At 45.2% G+C, this 22,500-nt stretch overlaps 2 protein-coding genes across 2 annotated transcripts in view; one reads left to right on the top strand and one right to left on the bottom strand.

Moving 5' to 3' along the window:
* Positions 1-22,500, top strand: part of arg1 (arginase 1) — a 213,217-nt gene that overhangs the window by 162,495 nt on the left and 28,222 nt on the right. The window lies entirely within an intron of this gene.
* ankfn1 (ankyrin repeat and fibronectin type III domain containing 1) overlaps positions 1-22,500 on the bottom strand; it is a 121,018-nt gene that overhangs the window by 86,989 nt on the left and 11,529 nt on the right. The window contains exons 5-6 of the mRNA XM_061027482.1: positions 22,292-22,500; positions 1,163-1,200 (exon numbers count right to left, since the gene is read on the bottom strand). The exon at positions 22,292-22,500 is cut by the window's right edge and continues 42 nt beyond it. Coding sequence (XP_060883465.1) covers positions 1,163-1,200; positions 22,292-22,500 — 247 coding nt within the window. The remainder of the gene's footprint in view (positions 1-1,162; positions 1,201-22,291) is intronic.

The following is a 22,500-nucleotide window of genomic DNA, read 5'->3' as shown; positions in this document are numbered from 1 at the left end:
ACACACACACACACACACACACACACACACACACACACACACACACACACACACACACACACACACAAACACCAGTATATTAATAAATCTCTTATCCCTCTTTGACTCCTCTCTTACTCGTCCGTCTGTAATTTAACATGACTTTGTTTCTGTGGGGCTTAACCTCACACACATTAATTCTACACACACACACACACACACACACACACTGTGATGGTGTGTGTGTGTGTGTGTGTGTGTGTGTGTGTGTGTGTGTGTGTGTGTGGTTCGTGGAGCAGAATAAAAAAGGTCGTCTTCAGACTCTTTGGAGCTCGGTGGGGTGAATTGAAGAGACCAAACTGAGCGCGCTCAGATCAGAGTTTAACACAGCTGATTGGACACACCCTTTTAAATGAAAGATCTTTTTATTTTTTCTCGTCTTTTAAAAGTCGGCGTGCTGCTCTTCGTCTCCTCGCGGCCGTGAGAATCCATTAGTGCCGTCTGGATGCATAACACTTGAGTACCTTAATATAAAGTCTTTAATTGTCCATGTAAAGGTGCGTGAGAGACCCTGAGTGCTGCTGATATGAACACACATTTTTTGTGTCCTGCTCGTCTGACGTTATTAATACATTCATGACCCGTTAAAAAAACCCTCCAGACTGTGAGGAGATATTTAAAACAAACGGATCTGAACACCAGGCTTACATCACCAAACCAAGATTTTAAACTTTCATATGATACTCGTTCTGATTAAACAATATCGATATCTGTTTGGATCCAACAACAAAAATAATCACAGAGTGAGACTTCTTTTTCAAGAGAAGCATGACTTTCAGAAACCAAATATTTATGTGCTGTGGTGAGTTCAAGATTTCAAACAGAAGATTTACTCATGAAGACGTTCAATCATACACAGCAGAGAAACTAACCAAGCAGAGTCTGGACAGATTCAACCAATCAAAACACAGATTCTGCTTTTCTGCTCAGACTAATGTCAACGTCTGCAAAGCTTCTCTCGCTTCTGATTTCACTCAGAGTGAAAATGAAGAAGAACAAACTGGTTTGTCTGATCGATCGTCCGAGAGATGAAGTTTCAGCGTTCAGAGAAGAAACCAGGAGGAGTAAAACCACATGAGCGTTCTGGGATCAGAGGAGAAGGAGGTAAAGAGACTGGACTTACTTTATCCTGTCGTCGTATCGTCCAGCAGGTCCCAGATTCTGTGGAGGAGAAACAGAGAGCAAATTGAACCATTTGTATGCAGGATCATGACGGGCCATAATCAGGCCTCTGTCACCCTCCACACTAATGTTTGTGCAGAGAGAAACACATTACAGACACAAACAGGAAGTATGTACACAGTGAGAATAATCCAAGGAAGAAGAGTCATTAAATAAATACTTCATCGGTTATTTACATTTAACTCAGCGTTAGATACACTGCAGGCTGCAGAGACCTTTATTACACCTCTGAAGATCAGTTTGTCTTTGTTTTAAAGACCAATCAGTGAGATGTGTAGAGAGTGAGATGATAAAGGCATCTTACTATCTGATCATTAAGGAAACATGTTGAAGTGCTGGCTTCTCTGACAACAATGCAGCAGCCAGTATGTCCTCCTTCTAACTTTAGATTCTGCTCCTGAATGCTCTGGATTTGTTTGGACCAGAGAAGGTAGGCGCTTTTAAGGCCGTTTTGGACGCCCCTCGGTTTGTCAGATATGAGAGCAGTTATCAGGTCAACAGGTGTTGCAGCGATGGAAGCGGGCAAGAGAAGTGGTTCAGATAGAAGTGATTGTACCCGACCTAAAAAGCCTCTGCATGTTTCTAATAAGCTCCACGAGCAGAAACGTGCTCAAACTAGGATCAATATTGGAGATGCTTTTGAAAAATGGAGAGAGGTTAGAACACAGAAAGGTTTACAGACCCATGCAGAGCTGGATAAACACTGAAGCTTCAGAGTCCACCACATGGTGACCTGAGTGAGCATGGACTCTAGAGAGGAGGGGAGGGGACAGCTCTCTATGATGTTTAGAATTTAGACTGCAGTACCCATTTTAACCACTAGGGGGCAGAGTTACATACTGCTGCTTTAAGAGAATAAAACTATTCAGTAAAGTTCAGGGAATGATGGCGGTCTAAAACATACAGAAACACGATCTACAAATAAAGATTGATTAAATATCTGTGTGTGTTTTTTAGTTTCATTCCTTCCTCTCTTTTAGATATTGTTTTTGTTAATAAGAGCAGCAGCAGGAAGCGTTGGCGTTGTCGTCCTCTGATGGAGAAGATGCCTCTCGCCCCCCGTCGGACCTGAAATGAGGTTATCGCTCTGAACCCACAGGGAGAGCTCTGCGGCGTGTTTACGCAGCTGCACGTGCTCAGTAACACTCAGCAGCCTGACAGAGTCGGATCCCACTGACACCAGAGACACAGATTTAGAGAACATCATTAACGGGATGCTCAGAGTCGTGACTGTGTTAGAGTCCGGACTAACACTAACACATTTCTTCAGCCTGGACGAGACTCGGGGACTTGAGAAGCATGGCGTCTGTGAAGACACGAGCTGATTGGACAGCAGGACAGACGCTGGAGGTGTGAGGTCGTATGCTCACATGAAGCAGGAGTCACGGCTGATTTCACTTTCTATTCTTAGAGCTGCAATGAAAACAAGAGGATAGAAAACGGGGCCGAGCAGAGAGCGAGCGTTCGTTTCTGTACGGTGGCCTTTTAGGACATTTCAGACTGAGCCCAGATTACTCACATCACCTGTGTTTTTATACAGGTTGTTAGCGGTTGCTAACAACTCCTCCTGTAGGTTTAATCTTTAGGTTAAGGTGAATATTATGTTAGTAAACTATTTATTAAGCTACGTGGATTAGTTTATCGGAGATCGTCTGAAGCTGAACGCTAGTGACGTCACAATCATCCGACCGTGGTGTAGTTAGCTTGTAGCATAACGTTAGCTTTTTACTTCTGTCGGCCGCATTAACGCTTCAAACATCATAAAAATGGCGTTCATCTGTGAAGATTATCCTGCTGAACAAAACGCCTACGCTTCAGAAACGTGTGTTTAACACACAGATTATTTTCTGCAATGATCCAAAATCCAATGAAAACATCCCAGAGGAGGATTCTGGTTAGACCCCATGGAGATGCTACTTCAGGGTCTACAAAAATACATCATATGGTTTGTTCTCTATACAACACCAGAACTCGGTTCGATCGAGTGTGAATCTTTCAGTAACTCAAGCTTCGATTCCATGTCGATTTTTAAATTCAGACCGATTTATGAACAATCAGAGATCAGAGTGTCCATCCTGTTCTCTCACTGAGACACAAAACGATTCCTCCTCAGTCTTTATCTTCCTGTCCCTCCATCTGTCTCAGAGTTTAAAGTGTTACCTTCACTTCCCCTCCTCTTTCTCAGAGCTCTGATTCATCCAAAGTTCAGTTCCATTTCCTGCCGTTTGTTCGGCTTCAAGGACGTTTCTCCCCCGACCCTCGTGTTTTCTCTAAGCTGACTCCTCGACACGTTGGACTGTTCTGTTTCCTGCTCGAGGTCAGCTCAGGCTTCTGTGTTAAATCAAAGATCTCTCACTCAGTAAAATGAGGCTGTGATTTGCCTCGGCTGGACGGAGCTTGCCCCAGCATGACGACCTCCTCAGAGGTTACCTCCCGCTGTGTTGAAACGTAGAGAATCAAACTCTTTTGTCCACAGGAGGCTGGAGAGATTCTTGCTTTTAACGACGGCAGCTGCGTGCACAAGATGGCCGCCGGTGAGCTCAGCGTCTGTGTGGAGCGTCGGCGGCTTTGCATGACCGTTAATAAGAGAGAATCACTTTGAGATCAGCACTGACTCATTGGTGGAAAGTTTGAAACACAGCCTCTGATTGGTCAATAAACTCAACATAAGATGCTGTGTCCCATTCCAGGCGCTACATCCTTCAGAGGGGACATTTGAAGACCAGTTGTCACAGCGACGCGTCAAAGGCGGCCCTATTTTGAAGCGTCGTTCTTATTTTCCCAACCAACAAACGATCAATTTGATGCATCCTCTGCAGCCGAACAACACGCCCCTTCAAACGAGTTGAGTGGAAGAAGACGGGAATAAAGTTTTCAATTCCCTGCAGATATTTGTCCAACAAACGTGTCTTCAGTGTCAGACGTCACTTTTTCACCGCTTCTGTCGACGCTCTTCTGGATAAAATGTGTTTGTGATAATTGCTGGATGCAGTTTGAAAGGATGTTATTAAACCAAATTATCTTCAGCTTTTTTAACATTTGCCGAAAACTACAGAAAACATTTCTCGTCTTCAAAGCCAGACAAATTAGAGTTGTGAATGTCAGATTTAAGAGGAGGTTCAGCCTAAACACATCGGCACATTTAAAAAACATGTCAGAGGGGAGACGCTTCACAAAAGGTTACAGAACCTTTGTTTTGTTAATTCCTCCTAGAACAAACGATGCTCCACTTATTACAAACTCTGCTGATGTGAAGTGAGTTTGTACGTTTCTTGTCTTGGATATGCACCCACTATTATTCTCTCTTTAAAAGGAGAATCTTAAAGGAGCTCTATTAAACTCACTGTCACCATGAATGATGTCACTCTGAGATGCCTGTTGAGCAGCGTTATGAGATGTGAAGCTCAAAAACCTCCTTTATGTTTCTGATACTGGTGTCAGTAAAATCCCTCATTTCAGCCTCTGCCTGAAACGCTTCATTTCAGCTACTGTCTCTTTAAGAGCCTCGCCTCCCCATATGCCCACTCTCCTCTGATTGGACAGCTTTGTTTGCAGCCAATGCAGAGAGCGTCCAGGTGGGCGTGTCCTATACAGGGTATCTGCAGGTTTCAGCAAGTCAAATTTAAGACTTTTTAAGACCTTTTTAATGCCACCTTGAATTAAATTTAAGACCAAAAACATTATAAATATAGGCGACGGTTGGGGGATCCCGCTGTATTACAACCCAAGCATAGCATGCGTGTCACTCAATGAGACTCCCATGAATTGCGAGCCCAAGTAACGTGAATGCACTTGATCTCTGACCCAATATCGTATGTGCACGTCGAGTTGCTTATTTTTAGTGGCGTGGTTCAAAGTCTCGTCGAACATTAAAACAAAAAAGACTTGTTGCTTCTGATGAAAGGAGCTAGTCCAAAATGAGTTATATAGGCCATCTTGTCCTTTCCAGAAGTAAACGTGCTCGCGATTTGTGAGTCAGGGAAAATCAAATGGAAGAGATCTCCTATCCCCTCATTGGAGTTCTAAGACTGGTGCTTGACCACTGTGTTTAAAATCCACAAAACCTCCGATTTCAGTGTTGGTATCGCACCAAATGCTGCTCTCAGGTCAGTGCTAGTAGCAGCGGGGACCGTTGTCTGCGGCACTGGCCCCGGGGCAGAGACGCAAAACTGTGATATGGCTGGGGTCTGTTGGCTCCTGGCAGCGGTTTTGTGCTTTTTGTGCTTTTTGCACTGGCTCTCGACAGCCTTAACCCCCATGGTGCTGAGCTTGAAGGTCCTTTTGCACAGAATGCATCTGGCCTCGTCAGGATTGGCAACAGACGTGAGCCAACTTCGAAAACGGACGTCGTCCAGCCAACTCTCAATAAATTTGCACTTACCCATAGTCGCAGACTAGCTAGCAAGCATGCAGATAACCATTTACATCAGCAGCTAGTAAGAAAGTAGCCTCTCTACATCTCCTTCTCGAAAAGTTCCACGAGAAAAAGAAAAAAATATATAACATTAAATAGTCCTGCCCCGACAAGACCTTTGAGTAATGTATTTAAGACCAGCATATAACATTTTTAATGAATTTAAGACATTTTAAGGCCTTCATTTTAGATACATAAATTTAAGACTTTTTAAGGATGCGCGGACACCCTGCCTATAACTTTGCTCCATGCTTTGCTCTGATTCGTCCGCAGAACCTGAAGTCTTGCCACGTTCTCGTAGCGCCTTGTTCTCGTTCAGAGCAGCAGGAAACCACATCCGGGGAAAATGCCAACATCTGAGTATGTTGTGTTTAAACATTTTTTTTTTGAGGTTTAGTTTGGATATCCAACATTGTAAAGTTGTATGTATTTTAAATAATGATCAGCAGATTAGATCTCTTTGAAGAAACATTGTTCTGTTGCGATGCATATTGTATGAAGGTTCTTCTTGGCGTAATATGTTCAGGATGTAACCGTGGCGCGCGGCAGATCAGTGTGTGTGTCACGTCTGCATCGTGTTCCTGACATCACGCCCTCTCGTCTGACCTGACGCTGATCAGAAGCTCCGCTCTCGCTCTCCGTGTCACTCTGATGATATTTCTGTGAATGTCATCACCTCCTCCTTCTTCTTCTTCTTCTTCTGCTCTGAGAGGAGACGCGCGCTCTTTCATGTCAGAGGACGTCCTCTCTCTCCCTCTCTCTCTGAGAGGACGCCACAGGCTTCAGTTAAAGCTACTGGCTGATTGGTTGCAGCGCTGAAGAGTCTGACCTTTCCACTTCTTCAGTATGTGTGTGTGTGTGTGTGTGTGTGTGTGTGTGTGTGTGTGTGTGTGTGTGTGTGTGTTAGGTCAATACCATGAGCAGAGTGCATCAATGTACTTTTAAATATCAGGCTTCCTGCAGAGAGAATTCTATTTTTATCTGTTTGCTGATGGATTCGATGTTTCTGAATGTTGATTTTATCTCGACCACGTGGGAACACTCCCAGATCCAGACCCGAAATAAAAGTTATGATTGATGAAAAGAACTTGTAGTCACACATGTAGTCCACGCACGCCGTTCACTACTGCCGCCGTTCACTGTCACTGTCGTCAATGCTCCGTCTCCAGAGAATGTCAGCAGCGGCACGACGCTCTGCTCATTTTCAAACACGCTGCAAGGTCTATTGACAGCTGTCAGGCTCTGTAGAAGATGACCCCTGACCCCAGAACGCTCAGTTACACATGTAACGCTAACGGAGTGGAGCTATTGTAGCCTCGAACAAGTACCAACGTCAACAACGAGTACCAACGTCAACAACGAGTACCAATGTCAACGAGTACCAACGTCAACAACGAGTACCAACGTGAACAATGAGTACCAACGTCAACAACGAGTACCAACGTCAACAACGAGTACCAACGTCAACAACGAGTACCAACGTCAACAACGAGTACCAACGTCAACAACGAGTACAAACGTCAACAACGAGTACCAACGTCAACAACGAGTACCAACGTCAACAACGAGTACCAACGTCAAGAACGAGTACCAACGTCAACGAGTACCAACATCAACAACGAGTACCAACGTCAACAACGAGTACCAACGTCAACGAGTACCAACGTCAACAACGAGTACCAACGTCAATGAGTACCAACATCAACAACAAGTACCAACGTCAAGAACGAGTACCAACGTCAACAACAAGTACCAACATGAACAGCGAGTACCAACGTCAACAATGAGTACCAACGTCAACGAGTACCAACGTCAACAACAAGTACCAACGTCAAGAACGAGTACCAACGTCAACAACAAGTACCAACGTCAACAACGAGTACCAACGTCAACAACGAGTACCAACATCAACAACAAGTACCAACGTCAAGAACGAGTACCAACGTCAACGAGTACCAACATCAACAACGAGTACCAACGTCAACAACGAGTACAAACGTCAACGAGTACCAACGTCAACAACGAGTACCAACGTCAACGAGTACCAACATCAACAACGAGTACCAACGTCAACAACGAGTACCAACGTCAACGAGTACCAACATCAACAACGAGTACCAACATCAACAACGAGTACAAACGTCAACGAGTACCAACGTCAACAACGAGTACCAACGTCAACAACGAGTACAAACGTCAACGAGTACCAACGTCAACAACGAGTACCAACGTCAACGAGTACCAACATGAACAACGAGTACCAACGTCAACAACGAGTACCAACGTCAACGAGTACCAACATCAACAACGAGTACCAACGTCAACAACGAGTACAAACGTCAACGAGTACCAACGTGAACAACGAGTACCAATGTCAACAACGAGTACCAACATCAACGAGTACCAATGTCAACAGCGAGTACAAACATCAACGAGTACCAATGTCAACAACGAGTACCAACATCAACGAGTACCTACATGAACAACGAGTACCAATGTCAACAGCGAGTACAAACATCAACGAGTACCAATGTCAACAGCGAGTACAAACATCAACGAGTACCAATGTCAACAACGAGTACCAACATCAACGAGTACCTACATGAACAACGAGTACCAATGTCAACAGCGAGTACAAACATCAACGAGTACCAATGTCAACAACGAGTACCAACATCAACGAGTACCAACGTCAACGAGTACCAACGTCAACAACGAGTACCAACGTGAACGAGTACCAACGTCAACAGTGAGTACCAACATCAACGAGTACCAACGTCAACAGCGAGTACCAACATCAACGAGTACCAACGTCAACGAGTACCAACGTCAACAACGAGTACCAACGTGAACGAGTACCAACGTCAACAGTGAGTACCAACATCAACAGCGAGTACCAACGGCAACAGCGAGTACCAACGTCAACAGCGAGTACCAACGTCAATGAGTACCAACGTCAACGAGTACCAACGTCAATGAGTACCAATGTCAACAACGAGTACCAACGTCAACGAGTACCAACGTCAACAGCGAGTACAAACGACAACGAGTACCAACGTCAACAACGAGTACCAACGTCAACAACGAGTACCAACGTCAACAACGAGTACCAACATCAACAACGAGTACCAACATCAACAACGAGTACCAATGTCAACAGCGAGTACAAACATCAACGAGTACCAATGTCAACAACGAGTACCAACGTCAACGAGTACCAACGTCAACAGCGAGTACAAACGACAACGAGTACCAACGTCAACAACGAGTACCAACGTCAACAACGAGTACCAACGTCAACAACGAGTACCAACATCAACAACGAGTACCAACATCAACAACGAGTACCAATGTCAACAACGAGTACCAACGTCAACGAGTACCAACGTCAACAGCGAGTACCAACGTCAACGAGTACCAACGTCAACGAGTACCAATGTCAACAACGAGTACCAACGTGAACAACGAGTACCAACGTCAACAGCGAGTACCAACGTGAACAACGAGTACCAACGTGAACAGCGAGTACCAATGTGAACAACGAGTACCAACGTGAACAACGAGTACCAACGTCAACAACGAGTACCAACGTGAACAACGAGTACCAACGTGAACAACGAGTACCAACGTCAACAACGAGTACCAACGTGAACAACGAGTACCAACGTGAACAGCGAGTACCAACGTCAACGAGTACCAATGTCAACAACGAGTACCAACGTGAACAACGAGTACCAACGTCAACAGCGAGTACCAACGTCAATGAGTACCAACGTCAACGAGTACCAATGTCAACAACGAGTACCAACGTGAACAACGAGTACCAACGTCAACAGCGAGTACCAACGTCAATGAGTACCAACGTCAACGAGTACCAACGTCAATGAGTACCAATGTCAACAACGAGTACCAACGTCAACGAGTACCAACGTCAACAGCGAGTACAAACGACAACGAGTACCAACGTCAACAACGAGTACCAACGTCAACAACGAGTACCAACATCAACAACGAGTATCAACGGCAACAGCGAGTACCAACATCAACAACGAGTACCAATGTCAACAGCGAGTACAAACATCAACAAGTACCAATGTCAACAACGAGTACCAACGTCAACGAGTACCAACGTCAACAGCGAGTACCAACGTCAACGAGTACCAACGTCAACGAGTACCAATGTCAACAGCGAGTACCAACGTGAACAACGAGTACCAACGTCAACAGCGAGTACCAACGGCAACAGCGAGTACCAACGTCAACAGCGAGTACCAACGTCAATGAGTACCAACGTCAATGAGTACCAACGTCAACGAGTACCAACGTCAATGAGTACCAATGTCAACAACGAGTACCAACGTCAACAGCGAGTACCAACGTCAACGAGTACCAACGTCAACGAGTACCAATGTCAACGAGTACCAACGTGAACAACGAGTACCAACGTCAACAGTGAGTACCAACATCAACAGCGAGTACCAACGGCAACAGCGAGTACCAACGTCAACAGCGAGTACCAACGTCAATGAGTACCAACGTCAATGAGTACCAACGTCAACGAGTACCAATGTCAACAACGAGTACCAACGTCAACGAGTACCAACGTCAACGAGTACCAACGTCAACAGCGAGTACCAACGTCAATGAGTACCAACGTCAATGAGTACCAACGTCAATGAGTACCAATGTCAACAACGAGTACCAACGTCAACAGCGAGTACCAACGTCAACGAGTGCCAACGTCAACAGCGAGTACCAACGGCAACAGCGAGTACCAACGTCAACAACGAGTACCAACGGCAACAGCGAGTACCAACGGCAACAGCGAGTACCAACGTCAACGAGTACCAACGTCAACAACGAGTACCAACGTCAACAGCGAGTACCAACGTCAACGAGTGCCAACGTCAACAGCGAGTACCAACGGCAACAGCGAGTACCAACATCAACAACGAGTGCCAACGTCAACAGCGAGTACCAACGGCAACAGCGAGTACCAACGTCAACAACGAGTACCAACGTCAACAACGAGTACCAACGTCAACAACGAGTACCAACGTCAACAGCGAGTACCAACGTCAACGAGTACCAACGTCAACGAGTGCCAACGTCAACAGCGAGTACCAACGGCAACAGCGAGTACCAACGTCAACAACGAGTGCCAACGTCAACAGCGAGTACCAACGGCAACAGCGAGTACCAACGTCAACAACGAGTACCAACGTCAACAACGAGTACCAACGTCAACTACTAGTACCAACGGCAACAGCGAGTACCAACGTCAACAGCGAGTACCAACGTCAACGAGTACCAACGTCAACGAGTACCAATGTCAACGAGTACCAACGTGAACAACGAGTACCAACGTCAACAGCGAGTACCAACGTCAACGAGTACCAACGTCAACGAGTACCAATGTCAACGAGTACCAACGTGAACAACGAGTACCAACGTCAACAACGAGTACCAACGTCAACAACGAGTACCAACGTCAACAGCGAGTACCAACATCAACAGCGAGTACCAACGTCAACAGCGAGTACCAACGTCAATGAGTACCAACGTCAATGAGTACCAACGTCAACGAGTACCAATGTCAACAACGAGTACCAACGTCAACGAGTACCAACGTCAACGAGTACCAACGTCAACAGCGAGTACCAACGTCAATGAGTACCAACGTCAATGAGTACCAACGTCAATGAGTACCAATGTCAACAGCGAGTACCAACGTCAACGAGTACCAACGTCAACAACGAGTACCAACGTCAACAGCGAGTACCAACGTCAACGAGTGCCAACGTCAACAGCGAGTACCAACGGCAACAGCGAGTACCAACGTCAACAACGAGTACCAACGGCAACAGCGAGTACCAACGGCAACAGCGAGTACCAACGTCAACGAGTACCAACGTCAACAACGAGTACCAACGTCAACAGCGAGTACCAACGTCAACGAGTGCCAACGTCAACAGCGAGTACCAACGGCAACAGCGAGTACCAACGTCAACAACGAGTGCCAACGTCAACAGCGAGTACCAACGGCAACAGCGAGTACCAACGTCGACAACGAGTACCAACGTCAACAGCGAGTACCAACGGCAACAGCGAGTACCAACGGCAACAGCGAGTACCAACGTCAACAACGAGTACCAACGTCAACAGCGAGTATCAACGGCAACAGCGAGTACCAATGTCAACAACGAGTACCAACGTCAACAGCGAGTACAAACATCAACGAGTACCAATGTCAACAGCGAGTACCAACGTCAACAACGAGTACCAACATCAACAACGAGTACCAACATCAACAACCAGTAAGCTGAAAGCCCGACATGCCGACACATCGTTTTGTAAAGAAGCTCAAACACGTCATGGTTTCATTCTGAGCTTTAAAAGGAACAGAGGAAACACACACACACACACACACACACACACACACACACACACACACAGAGTCACACACGAGTCAATCTGCCTGGAAAGCTTCACCACTGTACCACTAATTTGAACTAATATAACCTCTACTCCCTCTCCCTCTCTCTCCCTCTCCCTCTCTCTGACGGCTCGGCCGATCGAGTCTGACCGCAGACAGCTGACTCCCCCCCTCCCCCTCACCTCTCACTTCACCTCGCTAATTCGAACAAGGCTTTATTTTGATATTAGTCGGGGTCGGACTGTAGCGGGCTTGTTGGCCCCTCGGCGGAGGTTAATTAGCGGCAGAAAAGCCACCATTCATGAGCGGGCGCGGAGCCTGCAGACGGGGGAGGCCGAGACGTCCCTCCTGGCAGACGCCACCGGGCTTCTGGCAGCCCTGAGCGCTGCCTGGCAGGCTCGCCCACGGCGTGAGTGACAGGCTGAGTGGCGTGGGCAGAGCGAGGTTGTTTTTCAACACCACTTGTTTTTAAAACGATATAAACTGTCATTCTATTGATCAAAAGTTTCAAAAAATACGGAAGCTTTCAAAAAATCTGCAGATCTTCAGTCACACTTTAAACCACAAGAGAGAGAAAGAGAGCGCTTAATTATACAAAAACATCGGAAACGTTGCCGCCATTTTCCTTTTTATGAATCTTTATGAAAAATTGTATTCCTCAAAGAGCTTTGGACTTTTATTAGTGTTGCCATGGTAACTGAACAGGTATTGCTGTCATTTGGTTTGACTAGAAACAGATCGAAGTTTAAAAATCTGGAATGGTGTCGACGCCAGTGCAGAGCGGCAAGCGCTACCTGGAGTCAGAGCAGACAGGTGCACACTGGGACACACACACCTTAGAACTCAACAGGTAAAAACTCATCAACACAGAAACTGTTCAAACTTTAGAGTTCATCCTCTGTCAGTTAACTTTAAGACTCACAGATCAAACTTTCTTCTTTTTTTAACTAAGAGACACTTTTCTTTTTTTATTTCCAGACAAAAGATTAAAAAACGAGACGGAGCGTCCTCTTCTGTTTAAAGACGTTAAAAAGTGGGACGCTGCTCATTCTGAACCTCTGATGTTTAGGCTTGTTTGACACACTCTATATATTTGACCTCTTTTCTCAAACCTCCCTTACATTCTTCTGGGAACATTTTCTTTAGTTTTCTGTACTGAACACTTTCATGAACGCTTTAAAACAAAGGTTCTCCACCGGTGAGTCACAGAGCAGTTTGTCAATGTGTAGAAACCTGGCTGAAAAAAATGTGTGAAAAAGTCTATGAAGCAACTGCTTTTTTCTCTCAATCATCTTGTGCATGTTTGAAAGCCTCTCCTCAGCTGGAAGTGAACAGCACCGTGAGTCGGGGGACATTTTGTTTAAGCTCATTTATTCTTCGGTGTGATTTTTGTGACATTTGGTTTGGAGCTGGGGGGTCGCTGGTTCGAGTCCCTGTGCTGACCGTGTCTGTAAATTGGTCTGGTCACTGCTGAGGTGCCTTTGAGCCAAACTGCCTGGGCTCTCTTTCATGTGCAGGCCCCCCCCCCCGTCAGTGCATGTCCACAGCATCCTGTTCTGCATCTGTGTGTGTGGCATGGTCTTCTCTTAACCTGCACACTTCTCATTAAGAGTCTGTCCTGAATGATATACATTTTTTATATTAACCAAAAGCTGCTTTATGTGTATCCTGCATGGTTTATGTATTTTCTCCTGTGGCTGCTCACCTGTCTGCTTCATTACTGTCATGATATTTGTATTTGTAGCTTTTAGCGATGTTTGAATTTTTTTTTTTTAGGGAGCCTTTTATAAAATCAAGGACAACAGATGAAAATTAGCCTTTTGGCTAACTCTGGCATATTTACTGAAATGTTTATTAATATGCAATGTCCCTGTAAAATAAAAAAAAAATAAAAAGAGTTGTTGTTGTTGTTATTGTTGTGAGGCTCGACTAGTTGAGAACCATGCGATGCTTTAAAACATTATTCTAGTCCTGCTCTCTCTCCATGGCCTCTCTAGTTTGTGTTCTTGTGTATATCTAGTTTCTGTGGTTTACTTTGTCATTGTGCTCAAGTGAAGAAATCAAAGCGTTGGTCCTGCACGCTGTGATTCATTCATCCCTCTGAAGAGTTGGAGGAACATCATCACACCCAGCTTCATGAGTTCTGTGCAGCGTCGTGTTCACACAGCGACTCAGATGAGTCAGTTTACGCGCCGCTCTCACAGCCAGTCATCATCACAACGACCGCCATCGTTCATGGATAAAAAAAAAAATAGATTACGTCTCAATAATGAGACAAATTTAACATGGTTTTAAAAGTGACAAAAATCTTTTATGTGGATTTAGAGGTAAAGGTGATACTCAACACACACAGTACCCATCGATGGCGGTCTCCATGCTGGAAATGCTGCCTCAGTCTAACTTTCAGTCAACCTAACGACAGGCTGAGAGCTGGAGCTGAGGCGGGTTTTAAACCTCCTGACAAACCGTTACACCGCGCCCACCTGTCAATCAGGTCAGCTACACGCCTTATTGTGAATAACTCTTATCCTTCATCAAATCAAAACTGATGAGTCATCAAAACATTCACCCCCCGTACAGTGTGTGTCCATCGAGACATGAGCTAATCACACCTATTTGGTTTTTTGAACCAGGCTGTAAACATGTTAATCTCTGCTGTAAAAACAGGCTTTTTAGAATGGGTGTGTATGTGACTTCCTGTGCTTCTGCAGCCAGCCTCTAGTGGACAGTCCAGGAACTGCAGGATGTTACACTTCAGCATCAACTTCATTTTTTTTACACTGGAGGTTGCCGCTTGATACATGAACACCAGGTAGAAATTAGAACAGCAATTTTGCTGACATTTTTCGAACATGATTACTTTGACCAGAGGAGCTCTGTGTGGGCGGAGTTATGGTCGGTAATTTGACCTCGAGCTTTTACTTTTACAAATAACAGACAAGTCGCACAACACAGACATCCTCCGCAGTGATTACAAACGACCAGAGGTCCCCGGGGGAACACTTAGGATTCCTTTTATCAAGATGGTTTCATTTTGACTGGAATCATATCGCTGAGACAGCTCTACCTCCAGGAGAAGCTGAATGTGTGTGTGTGTGCAGTCCTCACACACACACACACACACACTCCTAAGGTGGAGGAGGAGGAGGGGGGTCTGCGGTGTGTTTTTCTTTGGGATTAGTCTTAATAAGATGGCAGGCTGAATTTATGGTGCTCATATTTCACGGTGGGCTGATTCATGGAGGATTGGGTGCAGCGCAGCAGCTTAATGGATGTTCTGACTGCTGCTCTGATATGATTAGCCCCGTGGGACTCGGCTGCTTAATACACCACTGTGAGAGTGAGTGTGTGCGCACGTTTGTGTGCAAAAGACGGGCCTGCAGAAAAAAAAGAAGTAGGAGTAAACAGGACGCGTGCACAAATCCCTTCCTGTGCTGGATTCATGTAGAGAACATGTATTTCTATTGGTCATGACAGAACGCAGGCGCCGGCTGTCAGCGGGGGCTTTCACCTCACGTCACCGCGTCTGAACGAAAACTAACTCATCAAGAGTTTATAAATCAATAAAGGACAGCGGGAGACGTCTGTGATAATGAGAGTGTTTCATTAAGGCCACGTCTACACCATCCTCTGAAAACAGAATCCTATTTCATCTTCAACGTTCAGACGACAACGATTTAACAGAAAATAGAGACAAAAAAACATATTTATATTTTAATTTCATTGTACAGTGTTCCCCTTTGTTACTTTTTTTGTATTATATCTTTGCTTTAATACAGTGTATAGTTTCTGTACAGTTTATTTTAATTCACTTAGCTGTTACTACAACTTATTTTTTATTTTATTTGTACTTTTCTTCTCTTTTTTTCTTATAATTCTATTTTAAATATAATTTTTACTTTTTTGTAGAGGCTGACTCAGGGAGAAACGCACACAAATTCCAATGTACCTGTACTGTCCTGTACCTGTGCAAACGGCAATCAACATCTATTCTATTCTAACAGCCGTCGAGCACCCTGACCCACTAGATGACTAAAACAGCTGTAGTGTACATGCCAGGCCAGTAGTTGGCGCTGTGATTTTATGATGAAACAACACACACATGCACACACACTCTTCTTTCTGGAGAGCAGGGAGGTGTAAACAAATGTCTAACACACAACAACGAGAGAACATTTAGAGAAACTGACGACGGGGGGTCATGACAGTCGAACTACATTGGAGTCCGCCATTGTTGTTGTAGTCCAACTATTCTACTATTCACTTAGCAGACGCTTTTATCCATCAGATATACATCAGAGAGTAAGTACAACACTAATCCATTCACACACCTCCACCGAAGCAGAGGGAGCAATGCGGGGTTAAGAGTCTTGCCAAAGGACACATCGGACATGTTGCTCAGCTGGGTATCAAACCCTCGACCTTCCGGTTGAGAGACGACGACATGTCTCTGTTAGGATAAGCAATAACTATGGCTGTGAAATGATTTGCATTTTTAATGGAGGGGCGCCGGATGGCCTAGTGGTTATGTTGTTCATTCCATGTACAGAGGCTAAAGTGGCGGCCGTGGGTTCGAATCCAACCTCAGCCCTTTGCTGCATGTCATCCCCCTCTCTCTCTCCTCTCACTCTCGTCCATCCCGCTGCGTTGATTGTCCGACTCAAATTTAAATGTCTGTGTTTACTCAGGAAGAGACACGAGCAGGTCACACAACCAATCAGAGGGATGAAGAGGGACGGACGCCGGCAGGAGATTGATTCTGTGTCTGAACACACACACACACATATTTTGCAATGTGCAGGAGTTTGTCTGCAATTTTTAGCTATTAAAATCCAGAAATGACCCCGTATTGAATACCTCTTTCTTGTTGCTGTGGTATCAAACATCGATATGGTTTGGTTTTTACTAGAATCATACTGAAGATTATAATTCTGCTATCGTGACGTACTTCAGAGCGTGTCTCTGCAGCAGATCTGCTCACCGTGTGGATCTCCTGCAGTAATAAAACTCTGATTTTATTTTCCTGATGGAGGAGGTGCAGTGATGCAGCTGCAGGCTCACAGTCACTTTCATTAAATTGTCACAGCTCGTCTCAGAGTCTCCATCCTCGTTTAAAAGCTCTCAGAGAGAAACACACAACTCCACCAGGATTTATTTCTTTACTGCACTGTCAGAGTCACAAAGCAGCAGAAGAGACCAAAAACATCCCAACACATGTAGTCCATACTCCAGAGGAGGACGAGCTCGCCCCCTGCTGGTGCTGAGGAGACACACAGCTGCAGATACAAACTACACACACAGGGACACACACTAAGGTGGTCTGTAGACCAGAATTTTCCACTTTTCTAAACTATCCATCATTAAGAAAACTGATTGTATGGTTTAGAAACAAGTGGAATTAAAAGAATCAAACATCGAGACAACCTTAGATGTTTTCACTCATGCACACCTGAACATTTCTAGAGGATTTCAGGAGGACTGCCCCTGAAATCCTCCTGATCTGGTTTTTCACACATGCACCTCACAGCGGGAGACTATCCCCGTCCCCGAAAAATTAAGTCAATGCTGAAGTGCAACATCCTGCAGTTCCTCGAGTGTCCACTAGAGGCTGGCTGCAAAAGCACAGGAAGTCACATACACACCCATTCTAAAAAGCCTGTTTTTACAGCAGAGATTAACATGTTTACAGCCTGGTTCAAAAAAAACAAATAGGTGTGATTAGCTCATGTCTGCATCAGTCTAAAAACGGCTCCGTTTATGAACGATAGCCCGCCTCAGCTCCAGCTCTCAGCCTGTCGTTAGGCTGAAACAGGATCTACAGCATGGCGGTTGCCGATGAGCCTCTGGGCCCCCCTGCCTCAGCAGACGGGTGACATCACTCCGTCCGTTAATATTGACACAGGGACATGACTCATTGATGAGGTTTGAGATGAGCTCAGACGTTCAGGGTAAGACGTAGTAATCAGTCTGATGCAGGCGGACCTGAGGAGTCTCAGGAGGATTCAGCAGTTTTTAAATAAAGTGACACTGTCCTGAATAATGCACGGAGCTGCCTTCTACATCCACCACCTGCTGCGTGCGTCCTCTCCACACCTGAACACACAAACTCTCCACCAAAACAAAACAGGACTTTCCCTCCTGTTTTACGACGGAGAGGTAAACAGGAGGGGATGTTTGTGTCTCTGTGCTGTCTCAGGGATGCCTGTGTTGCCTGGAAATCTTTTATTTACTGAGACATCGGAGCAGAAAGTGACCAGCTGCACCTCTGCTCTCATCCTGAAACATGTTCCTGAACGTCTCCATCTGCTCCTGGTCTGTTCCAGCCTGACACTCACTCTCTCTCCATTGAAAATCTACAGGTGCAAAGGGGAATCCATCAAAAACTGAAAGCCAACAATTGCAATACACTGGCAATGTTTTCAAACTGAAACATCGTCAACATGTTTGTGCATTTCAGACAGTGTTCAGGAGTTAGCCTGCAATTTTTGGTGATTGAAAACAAGAAATTGTCCAATATTTGGCACCTAGGATTCTATTTTTGTTACATGTATCAATATTTTTGTATTTTTACCCCTAGTGTTTAAAATGGGTACTGCAGTCTAAATTCTAAACATCATAGAGAGCTGCCCCCCCCCCCCCCCCCCCCCCCCCCCTCTAGAGTCCATGCTCACTCAGGTCACCATGTGGTGGACTCTGAAGCTTCAGTGTTTATCCAGCTCTGCATGGGTCTGTAAACCTTTCTGTGTTCTAACCTCTCTCCATTTTTCAGTTTGAGCACGGTTGTTCAGTGAGTGTGAGAGACCGCTGGCACTGCCATGAGTGTCAGAGCAAAAACAACAGCGGACCAAAGGGATGAACTCTGAGCGGTTACTCTACTTTTATTTACCCGCGTCTGTGGCTGCTAGGATGAGCAATCAGTGTTGCCTCATGTGCACAACAACCAAACCTGAACATTTAGAGCTGCGATGAAGGTGTTGAACGTAACACCAGAACCGGCATTGAAGCCGGTCTACCGCCCACCACTAGCTGACACTGAAGATATGAGACACACTCGACCTTTAAGAAGTCACAGAAATCAATCGCACACTCATATCCTCCAAAGATCCCACTCAGAGCTTTAAAAAGACACCAAGCAGTCATCGTGTTTACTCATGGGAGACATAATTTCTGAGTCATTCATTATAAAACCAGAGCATGATTCATGAAGAGTCTCAAACTGAGAGGTTAGATTGAATTAACCACAAACATGTAACACAGCAGACATGTAGTGACTGCTCAGGCTTATTTTGATGGATTTGTCTCCTTAAAAAATAAAAATAAAAAAAACTGCTAATCTCGAGTTTATGTCATCCACGTTGCTGATTGGAGGAGAATTATACAACTGTCACCAAAAAAACCAAAAGTCAGATTTAGTTCCTTCAAAAGTCTCCTCTACATGTTCTCACAGAAGAAGAAACCTCAACTCACTGAATGAAGGAACAATCTACAAACAACAACTTAAATGAATCAGTGACAAATGGTGGGTCGCTGAAATCGGCCTGTGTCACCATCATCAGCATCATCTCTGCACGTGGCGAGCATCAACTGACCACTGCACCAACATGCAGCCCTACTTTAACTTGCATTTTTTTATGTTTGCTGTGCCTATGGACACTTCCTGTCAGCACCTGTGGTCACTTCCTGTCAGCACCTGTGCTCTGTCTCTGGTCACTTCCTGTCAGCACGTGTGCTCTGCCTCTGGTCACTTCCTGTCAGCACCTGTGCTCTGTCTCTGGTCACTTCCTGTCAGCACGTGTGCTCTGTCTCTGGTCACTTCCTGTCAGCATGTGTGCTCTGCCTCTGGTCACTTCCTGTCAGCACGTGTGCTCTGCCTCTGGTCACTTCCTGTCGGCACCTGTGCTCTGCCTCAGGTCATTTCCTTGTTTCCTCCTCTCTCTCTCCTTGCTCGTGTCCTCACAGACGTCGTCGTCTGCTTCTCTCCTGGTTCTTTTAACAACTTTAAAAAGCTTAAAATCAACTTGACTCTCCGTTTGATGTTTTCAGTCACTTAGCAACAGAATGTTCTCGACTTGTAAAGATGTGAGGCTCCCCTGACCTGTGAATTCTTAAACACTGAGTGTGAGGCGGCTTTTGATTACAGACAGGCCGTTTCATAACCACCTTTGTGATTATATTAAGAACATTCAAAGTTCTTTCTATCCTCAATTTTTTCTTCACGCTCTCTGTTTTGATTTCCTCTGGATGAAAAGTCAGTCGCCCTTCAATGTTGACGATGATAACTTGAGTTTAAAGTGACTTTCTTAGTCATGTTCAGCATCTCTTTAACACTGAGAACTCGTTTTACTCATTATGTCATTATGAGTATTATTAGTCTGTTGTTGTTTACATTCACGAGTTAGTGAAACAAAAAGATCCAAACGAGCGCGGCTGACTTAACGAACCTTAAGGTGTAATAACCAGCTTTAATAAAACAGAATTAAAAGAGGAGCGTCAGGCAGCAGAGAAAGTCTTTCATGAAGAATAAACGAATGGGAACAAAAACACAACTTCTCACACTGTGATAATAAGCTGTGTCTGTACCTTTAAATATGTAAATGAGCTGTGTCTGACCACGCCCCCTCTCTGAAAGGGCTTGGGTGTCTCGGTCTTTCTCGCTCCATGTCCTATTGTTTACGGTGAGAAGGCAGACTCAGAGGGCAGAACAAACACCTAGCTGTGGGAGTGTCACCCACCTGGGGGAGGGGCTACTGCCCTTTGTGATGTCATGAAGGGAAAATCTCCAAACGGCCTATTTGAGCACACATTTTCTGAAAAGTGGAGCAGGCAGAAGACGGAGAGGATGGACTTTTCTCATGATTGGGGGGTTTGTAGACGGACTAGAGACACATGTTAGAGTTAGAGGAACATGGAGAAGAGGATTTTTTATAATGTGACCTTTAAGTGTGAGTGCCCTTTTTGGAGGACTTAAAGCTTGCTGACCAAGCGTGCGTGGTGCAAAGTGAATTGGGGGCGTGTCCGACTACTTTTTGCTAGTTCCATGGCAGCGGACGGGGGAATTGTTTATGAGCTATTGTGCTGGGCGTTAAAATTAAAACTTCGAGCCGTGTGCATGGAGGTCACTCTTCTGCACTTTAGATGTGAGATGACTAAATGAATCGTTCTTCCATTTACAGCTTGATTTATTTTCAGCTTCTCACAAACACACTTTGTTCCCCGTGAGTGTGTCTGACGTCAAATAGTTCCGATCTTTGTCCTTCAGCTCCGAGCCGACACATTTTCTGTTGTAATTTTATTAAAATCTTCTAATTTGAGCTGATTAATGTGTCCATCTGTGCTGCAGCGCCAGCTGTGTGTGTGTGTCTGTGTGTGTCAGTCTGTGACTCACTGTTAATATGAGTGTGTCACTGAAGAAGGTCACGAGGTCCAGTTTGAACAGAGTCAGTCATTCAGAGCTTCACAACACAGATGCACATAAACACACCAACAAGGTTTCCTGATGGCGAGCCGTCGACAGAGTTTAACCACAGGGGGTCACCGGGGGAACGACACCTCTGTGAGGAAGTTATTTTGTTATGTGTGTCATTTAAAGATCCAATCAGAACGTCCCCGATCTGCTCTGACGGCTTCAGGGTCGTTTGATATTTAGGATTTTAAAATCTTGACGATTACGTCATGAACGTGTCTGATGGAGACGGGAGGACAGTAGTCATGGCGACCAGCGGTAAGACACGACCTGTACGGGTGAGCTGAACACCTGAAATACATCTGACAGTTACAATCTGACCTCCAGCTCACATTTCTTCACCCAAATGAATTTGTCATGTTTTCCTCTCTGCACAAATTGAAACGCTCGCTCCATCGATTACGCGAGGTCACATGAGGCGGTGCGGTCCTCCAATGGGAGGACTGAATATATGAAGATGAATATGCAAAATAAGTGAAGTTAGAATAGATATTACTTCCAGATTTCATTTTTACTACTTCTGGAAACTTACATTAGAAAAAGTAATCTGCATTTCTTTCTGCAGTTTGTCGCCCCCTGTGGTGACATGAAGTCATTACAGTCGTCATTTCAGCCACAAAGGATTTCAAACATGAATTTGTTGTGGTTAATATTCCAGTGTAAGGGTTTCCTTCTCATTCTAATCGATAAGTAACTGAAGGATTAAAGAAAGAGAAGAGCAGAAACATGAGTGGAGGATATTTAAAGAGACTCTTACTCGGATGTTGCGGAGTTTCTTGCGTCCTCTCTCCAGGCGGCTCAGCAGCCTCAGGTGAGGTTGTTCTCTACCTGTCGGCTGCAGCAGCCGGTCGTCAATCGAAACCGTCTTCCTCAGGGCCGCCCGCTCGCTGCTCCGCGTCGCCCCGCCTCCATCACTCAGGGGGAGGCTCCTCCCACCCCCGCCTCCTCCTGCTGTCCTCGCTGACA

The sequence above is a fragment of the Labrus mixtus genome, chromosome 21, assembly GCF_963584025.1.
Source record: "Labrus mixtus chromosome 21, fLabMix1.1, whole genome shotgun sequence".
NCBI lineage: Eukaryota > Metazoa > Chordata > Actinopteri > Labriformes > Labridae > Labrus > Labrus mixtus.
Note: the sequence above shows the minus strand (reverse complement) of the source record. Positions and strands in the feature narration are given on the sequence as shown.